The sequence below is a fragment of the Zalophus californianus genome, chromosome 1, assembly GCF_009762305.2.
Source record: "Zalophus californianus isolate mZalCal1 chromosome 1, mZalCal1.pri.v2, whole genome shotgun sequence".
Lineage (NCBI taxonomy): Eukaryota > Metazoa > Chordata > Mammalia > Carnivora > Otariidae > Zalophus > Zalophus californianus.
The window spans coordinates 20,780,150-20,788,062 of NC_045595.1; the positions used below are offsets into that span (position 1 = coordinate 20,780,150).

Sequence of the window (7,913 nt, forward strand, 5' to 3'; positions counted from 1 at the left end):
TTTGAGAAAACCCCTTTCCGACTTGCAAGGACCCAGGGAATTACCTTCCGTCTTCCTTCCTTGAAGAGTTGTTAGAGGATGTGTTTCAGCAAAATGAGATAGAAAACTAAGAGAGTCGGGCTTGGGATCCAAACAAGAGTGGAGGCTCCCAGGAATCTAGAGGCCAGAGGAGCCTCTGTGGCACTGAAGGAACGCTCAGGCTGCCTTGGGACAGGGAGGATGGGGCTGTCATAGGGCTCCACAGCTACGCTGAGCAACAGACCACCTGTGACACCTCAGGAGCTTCTCTGAATAGACTTGATAGGACAGGAGTCATCCCAGGGGAGTCCAAGACAGTGGGTTGGAGGAATAGACTGTGTGTTGTTTCCTCTCATTTTAGACTTTAAAACCCTCTGAGCCATTGGCTGGTAGGGATGACGAGGTGACCCCACAGACTGAATTGGGTCTGCCTCACCCTGGGTCCCTGGTCCATTTCTGTTCCAATGATAGGGCACAGCTCAGGGAGGGGTCCTTTAGGAAGCTTTTGCTGACTTAGCCCCCACCCCCTTGCCAGCTGGATCCAGCACCATCCACCAGGACTTCACCATCAGAGCAGGGAGCCCATCTCCATTAGTGCTGTGCTTCTGTCCCCAGCCTGGGGCCTGGTGCACCCAGTGGGGTCAGTAAGTTAGCCCCCAGGCTGCTCTGGACTGGAGTCGTCTGAGGGAGCGGACATGGAGCACACCTTCCCATCTCGAGAAAAATTCTCCTTGGGCAGGGGGACCTCCCAATGGGGCAGGGCTGGCAGCCCAGAGGAAGTAGGGTCTCGTGAGCATGTGCTAGGCTTGGGCAGTGGAGGAAAAGGTAGGGACTCCTCCTGCAACTCTCCCAGGGACCCTGGGCTAAGGGCCTTTGAGTTGGCAAGACTGCGTTTTTTGGAGGAGGAAAGGGGAAGAGAAATCCCCTGTGGGGGCTCTGCGTCAGCTGAACTGTCGTAATGGAAACAGCACACCCTGGGCAGCAGGACACTTCCCCTCTGTGGGCCTCAGAGACCCCCTTATGAGGGAGAAAGAACACTCCTGCACCAGGAGTTGGGCTTAAGTGACAGAAGGGTGACAAAGCAGATGCGAAGGGAGACACTGCTGCGGACCCCACTGTGACAGCTGGTCAGGGGTCAAGAGACTGCAACACCCTGCCTCCAGAGAAGATCAAAGTCTTTCACTTCCCTTAGTACCAGGTCTGAACTCCGGTTGGAGCTTTTTGGGGACCATGAATTCCTCTTGTCCACCAGGCAGGAACACTCTGGTGTAAAGATCCTGCTGTCTATCCAGAGAGGACATCTTGACGGGGGGTGGGGGGGTCGTTTGGGAGGTTGTCCCCGAAATGGGGAGCGGCCTCCCACGATGAGGAAGGCCAGGGTGACCACCAAGCCCCGTGTGGGGGCGGAGGGAGACAGACTGCGGGGGTGGGGAATGAAGGCCACCTGGGGGAACCCTGTGCCCTGAGACTTACTCAACGCGTCAGCCTGACACCTCCAAGCACATCCTGTTCTCATCTTCCCCTTGCGCAAGGCTGGGGCCCAGCAGGAGGAGGCCGGGGGCTCTGCGGCGGACGGGGCGTGCCCAGCCTCCGAACGACCCCGTCACCTCGCTGGGTGGCCGGGAGGGCCTTTTTCCTCGCCCAGGCCAGCGCCCCCCGCCCCCGCGTGTGCAGCAGCACCCGGCCTGCTCGGGCGGCTGGCTGTGTGACGCGGGCGAGCCGCTTCGCTTCTCGAGGCCTCAGTTTTCTTGCCTGTGAAGTGGGCTTGACAACAGCCTCGGCCTCTCGGGGTCGTGACGAGGCTCGGCAGGCCCGAGGGCGCCCAGGCGGCGCGCGCACTCCCCGCGGGAGGCCGGGGTTTGGGGGCGTCGGCGCCCCGCCCCGGCCCCGCCCCCCGGCCCGCTTCCTCCTCCCGCCCGGCGCCCCGCGGGCAGCCCCCTGCCGCCGCGCCATGTCCGCCGGCTGGTTCCGGCGCCGCTTCCTGCCGGGGGGTCCGCTCCCCGCGCCGCGGCCCCCCCGACCGCGCGCCAGCCCGGTGCCCTACCGGCGGCCCCGCTTCCTGCGCGGCTCGGGCTCGGGCCCCGGCACCGCCGACGCCCCGCGCCGCCCGGACGCCCGGCCCGTGCGCAGCCCGGCGCGGGGCCGCGCGCTGCCCTGGAACGCAGGCTACGCCGAGTGAGTGCCCCGCTCCCCGGGTTCCCCCGCTCCCCGGCCCTGCTGGGCCGTCCCGGCGCCGGGACCAACCTGGAAAACAGCCTAAGCTGAGCGAGTGCCCCCGGCCCCCAGTCTTGTGGCTCTACCTCCCTCCGGTCCGCACCTGGGACTCTGACAGCTTACCCCCCACCCCGACTCCCAGTCCCACCGCGGCCTTTTCTTGGGGACTCCAGCCTCCCTCAGAGAGGCTTGCGAGTTGGGAAGGACCTGCACCTCTGGGGCTTCCAAGATGAGGCAGGGACCCTGGGTAGAGTTCCAGCATCGTGGGCCTCGGAGCTACCTTCCACCCCCGCACGCACGCACCTCACCCGGGGTTGTGGCCTGTGCTGTATGGGACAGGAAATCTCGCTGAGATGGGATGGAGGATAGGCAAAGGAGCCCAGATCTCCCCAGGCAGCCCCACCCTCACCTCCCAGCCTAGGTCAGCGGGTAGGCTCCAGGGGGGCTGGGCCCCGAGTTTTGCCTTAGCCTGAGGTTTGTCCAGATGTGTGTCAGGGGCAGCATGGGGGCTGCTGCCTCAGGGGTATGGCTCCTCCTTCTGTGTACCAATTCTGGTCTCTGCCCGTGGGGACATGGGTGTGTCCCTGAAGGGTCACTGACCCCTTACCGGTCTCAGGATCATCAATGCAGAGAAGTCTGAGTTCAATGAGGATCAGGCGGCCTGTGGGCAGCTGTGCATAGGGAGATGTGAGTTTGGGGCCGAAGAGGACCGGGAGTGGCTGACCTTGTGCCCAGAGGAGGTGAGTACAGCTGGGTCCGAGCCCAGCTTTCAGGCTGGGACCAGGACTGTAGGTTGAGGTTCTTGCTCTAGTGTCCCACTCTGGGCCAGGGCAGAGCTGGGGAAGCCAGGCAGAGCCTGACGCCAAGCCCTTCCTGCACAGTTCCTGACAGGTCATTACTGGGCCCTGTTCGATGGGCACGGCGGTCCAGCTGCAGCCATTCTGGCCGCCAACACCCTGCACTCCTGCCTGCGCCGGCAGCTGGAGGCCGTGGTAGAGGGCATGGTGGCCACTCGGCCCCCCATGCACCTCAGCGGCCATTGCGTCTGCCCCAGTGATCCCCAGTTTGTGGAAGAAAAGGGCATTAGGGCGGAAGACTTGGTGATCGGGGCTCTGGAGAGTGCCTTCCAGGAATGTGTGAGTGTGGCCTTTGGCTGGGGAAGGGACCAGGGACCCGAGGGGCACCCCTACCCACAGGGTTGGTCTCCTTGGATCTTTGCATTGGGAGGACAGGATGGGGTTGGCTTGTTAGTAACGGCCATCGCTGTCATCATAAGCCCTCCCGTTTACCCAGCGCCTGGGACGTGCTAGGTGCTTTTACGTGCCGCCTACCTCGTGCGCCCTGCCGGTCCCTGGTCCCTGGTGCGGGGGCTGCTTTCCCTTCCTCAGTTCTGGATGGGACTTCCCTCCCTCCCAGGGGATACGTCTAGCTCCTCTGACCACAGGGATCCTGGAGTCAGAACTAGATTCTGGGTGGGGACCGCCAGGCTGGCTGGTGGGGAAGTGAACGGTGGGGTGGGGACCGAGGACAGAGTGGTGTGGTGGCGCTACTGGCAGCAGCTCAGGTGGCTTCGGTTTGCCCCAGGATGAGGTGATCGGGCGGGAGCTGGAGGCCTCAGGCCAAGTGGGCGGCTGCACAGCCCTGGTGGCTGTGTCCCTGCAGGGCAAGCTGTATGTGGCCAATGCTGGGGACAGCAGGTAAGAGCTGGAGGGTATGTGGGGTGGTGCGGGCAGGCGGGCACCAGGGGCGGGGGGGACAGTGAAAGGGGGCTGGAAGTGAAGGGATGGAAATGGGGATTGACTGGCTGGGTGTACCTGGCGTGTCAGGTGTGAGTGGACAGCAGATGCCAGGGAGGGCAGACACCTCGAGCGCCAAGTCCAAGGGCTGAGCCTTTACTTTGCAGGCTGTAGGTAGTCACGGGGTGTCGGGGGGCGGGCAGAGCTGGTCCCTGGTGGCTGGAGGAGGGGCCGACAGGAGTGAGGCCATGAATGAGGGGGGAATCTGCCCCACAGACCTCTCCCTCTCTTCGGCAACCCCGTCCAGGGCCATATTGGTACGGAAAGATGAGGTTCGGCCCCTGAGCTCTGAGTTCACCCCGGAGACTGAGCGGCAGCGGATCCAGCAGCTGGTAGGTGCCTTTAGCGGAGGGAGGCTGTGGGGCCCCAACTTGTGAGTCCAGAGTCACCAGAGGCCACCAGAGAGAGCCTGGTCTGTGCCTGTCCCCCCTACCCCAGGCCTTCGTCTACCCCGAGCTCCTGGCAGGTGAGTTCACCCGACTGGAGTTCCCTCGGCGACTGAAGGGGGATGACTTGGGGCAGAAGGTTTTGTTCCGGGATCACCACATGAGAGGCTGGTGAGTGAGGTGGGGTTGGAGACGGTGGGGAGAGCCCTGGCATCCAGGCCCGGTGGGTGCCCTCCTCCACCTGGGCGGGGTGGGCTCCCTGGTGCGGGGGGGCGAGGGGGTGGGTGGGGCCGGCGTTGATGCTGGGTCTGCTCCTGGTAGGAGTTACAAGTGCGTGGAGAAGTCGGATCTCAAGTACCCACTGATCCATGGGCAGGGTAGACAGGTCAGTGAATGGCCTCCTCTAAGAACCCCTCTTAAATTGTCCCCTGCAGAGGTGGGAGCTCCTTTCTTCCTTGTTGGGGGCTGTGGCTGGGGTCACGGGGTTTGCTCCAAGGCTACAGGATGTTTGTCCCTCAACCCAGGGCACCTGAGGGCCACAGTATGCGTCTGTGTTATTTTTTTGCACATTGGCTGGGGCTGTTTGCCGTCACCTCACGTCTCCCTTGTCCCCAGGCTCGGTTACTGGGAACACTGGCTGTCTCCCGGGGCCTGGGAGACCATCAGCTCAGAGTCCTGGACACAAACATTCAGCTCAAGCCCTTCTTGCTCTCTGTCCCACAGGTGAGTGGGCAAAGCCCACACCAGCTTCCATCTGCCCAGAAAAGCAGTTGGTGAGGCTGGCGGGAGCTGGGAAGGGAGCGCTGAGGGATCCTCGGGCTTAACTTGCAGGTGACTGTACTGGATGTGGACCAACTGGAGCTGCAGGAGGAGGATGTGGTTGTCATGGCAACTGATGGTCTCTGGGATGTCCTGTCCAATGAGCAGGTGGCACGGCTGGTACGGAGCTTCCTCCCTGGCAACCGAGACGACCCGCACAGGTACTGTAGCTTCTGGGGACCTGCCTGTTGCCAGCAGCGACACCAGGATGTAGTTGTGGCTGAGCAGACAGCGCTAATGCGCCTGGCTCGGGGCATGTGGTCAGGAGTGGAGCTCTTTACAGCAATTCACTTCTGGGGGGGTGACTGTGGGTCCCCCAAATCTCTGGGTTCAGAAATCCCCAGGACCAAAAATCTCCATGGTCCAGCCTGTGGCCCTCCCATGCTTATGGCTTGCCTGGCTCCACAGCTGGACTGCATTGTTTGGGTCCCCACGTGTCCAGCCCTATGCAGCAAGTTCTCCCTGAGGGGGGCCGTTGCCTCTTTGCTGTGGCTCCAAAGTGCATCTGTAGGATGACCCCCACAGGTTCTCGGAGCTGGCCCAAACGCTGATACACAGCACGCAGGGAAAGGACGACGGTCCCACAGGGGACGGGCAGGTGTCCTACGACGACATCTCGGTGTTCGTGATTCCGTTGCACAGCCAGGGCCAGAGGAGCGGTGGCCACTGAGGATTCAGACACTATATCCCAGAACCATTCTGGGGCCGGGTGTAGTCCGGGCATCCCTCCACCATGGTCAACAGCAGGCCTACCTGCCCTGCCCCAGACACAATGGGGTGATCCCCCACCCCAGCCTATTTCAAGGAGAGCATTTATACCAGGCAGCTGAAACAGGAAGAGTATGGAGAGCCCAGCTCCCCAGGTCCGCCCTTTGGCAGGCAGGGCAAGAGTGCAGTATTAATAACCTCCCTTTGCAACGTAGGAAACCCAGGGCGGTGGGGGGGTGGGGTGCTTCTCTGACAGGGTCTTAGCAGCCCAGCATTATTCCCAGATGGGGACAGTGGGACTAAGGGCATTGGCCACGAATGCCAGGAGGGGCAGAAGAGCCTGTTTGGATCCAGGTCTCCAACCCATGAATGTCAGGATAGTTACTCAGTAACCCCCAAAGCCCATGCAAGGTGCCTTATGGGAAACTATGGGTAGCCTCCTATCTGCTCAACAGCCGATTTGAATCAGCCCCTTGGGAGAGATCAGCCCAGGTCCTGCCCTGCCCCCCTCTGCCACTGGAGATGAGGCACAGGCTCGGGGGCCTAAAGTTGGGGCAGAACAGAAAGAGGCAAGAGGAGCCCCAGAGCCGGGACTCTTTGCTGAGCCGGGAATGTCCCCCAATCACTCCCTCCTGGCCCCCAGCCCTGCCATAGGCTGATGTGTCAGCAATGCGTTTGGTTTTGTTACTCCCCATCACCTCCCTATTATTAAATGTGTGCTGAAGAGCCCTTGTGAATCATGAATTGCTGTAAAGCTTGGCATTATAGTACACTTTTTTGCTCTTTCTTGTTACTTTCCAAAGAATCGGTCTCCGCTCCCCCTTGCAAATTTGCCTATAGTCAGGACTGCATTTTCTCCGAGGGCCTCCCTAGTCCCCAGCGTGGGGTGAGCCCCAGTGAGAACTGTGGTCTAGGACACAAAAAAGTCTCTACCACCATCCGTGAGCTCTGGGCTTGATGTAGCAGGAGTGCCTTTAACTTGGTTTTGCACGCCTACTTCGATAAACCAAGAATTAGCTGGAGACAAATCAGTGTTCCAGGGCTTACTGTCTGATGAACAGCTTAGTTCTTCACCTTCCCCACAAGACTGTCATCACCTGGGCGCCTGGGTGGCTCAGTTGGTTAAGCGACTGCCTTCGGTTCAGGTCATGATCCTGAAGTCCCGGGATTGAGTCCCGCATCAGGCTCCCTGCTCAGCAGAGTCTGCTTCTCTCTCTGACCTCCCCTCTTTCATGCTCTCTCTCTCAAATAAATAAATAAAATCTTTAAAAAAAAAAGACTGTCATCACCTAGCATTTGCCAAGGCCCAGTGCTCGGAAGCATTTGAATTACAAGGCGACCACCTTTATGATCTCAGCCTCACACTCCTACTTTAGTTTACAACTGGGATAAATTCTATTCAGGCAACCCACAACCCTAGATGGGGGCCAGGAGGGACATGGGCTAAGACGCACCAGAACTGATGGTAAAACTTACATGTTTAGATTACTGGGGAGGCTCTCAGGCCCCCTTTCCTGCCCATTAACTCATTTTATTTTTATTTTTTAATTTGCTCATTTATTTTTTTAAAGTAAGCTCCATGCCCAGTGTGGAGCTTGAACTCACAACCCTGAGATCAAGAGTCACATGCGCTACTGAGCCAGCCAGGTGCCCCTCATTAACTCATTTTAGACTCCCATTTCCTATACATTCTCCAGGGAAGGGACAGGGAAAACTACCATATTTCTCAGGCACTTCTGGGCCTCCGTCTGACCACAGCTAGGCCCTGACATCCTGGGGGCCCCCGAAGTGCTGGCAGCCTCTCCAGGCCTGCTCTAGTTAGGTGGCTAGTCAACGCAAGAGTGTGCCTTAGCAGCCTGCAGTTTGACTTCCTCTCTTCAGCGAACACCCCTGCCCCCCAGCAGTGTGGGCAGCATCCTGTGCCTGCCTCTAACCCCCATCAACTGCGGAGGCAGCTCACCCTGGCAGCCCG

General features: G+C 60.2%; 1 protein-coding gene across 1 annotated transcript; it reads left to right on the plus strand.

The window, feature by feature from the left end:
* Nucleotides 1-1,969: 1,969 nt before the first annotated feature.
* Nucleotides 1,970-7,161, plus strand: PPM1M (protein phosphatase, Mg2+/Mn2+ dependent 1M). The gene is made up of 10 exons (XM_027587609.2): nt 1,970-2,193; nt 2,849-2,972; nt 3,114-3,368; nt 3,817-3,929; nt 4,276-4,360; nt 4,467-4,585; nt 4,736-4,799; nt 5,030-5,137; nt 5,246-5,394; nt 5,759-7,161. The coding sequence occupies exons 1-10, from the start codon at nt 1,970-1,972 to the stop codon at nt 5,901-5,903; spliced, it is 1,386 nt and encodes a 461-aa protein (XP_027443410.2). The 3' UTR covers nt 5,904-7,161.
* The last annotated feature ends 752 nt before the right edge of the window (nt 7,162-7,913 follow it).

Bases quoted from the DNA above. Each gene is read 5' to 3' on its own strand.
- PPM1M (XM_027587609.2), top strand. From the start codon at position 1,970: ATGTCCGCCGGCTGGTTCCGGCGCCGCTTCCTGCCGGGGGGTCCGCTC. The intron at 5,138-5,245 runs GTGAGTGGGCAA...CTTAACTTGCAG, and splicing joins TCTTGCTCTCTGTCCCACAG to GTGACTGTACTGGATGTGGA. The intron at 5,395-5,758 runs GTACTGTAGCTT...TGACCCCCACAG, and splicing joins AACCGAGACGACCCGCACAG to GTTCTCGGAGCTGGCCCAAA.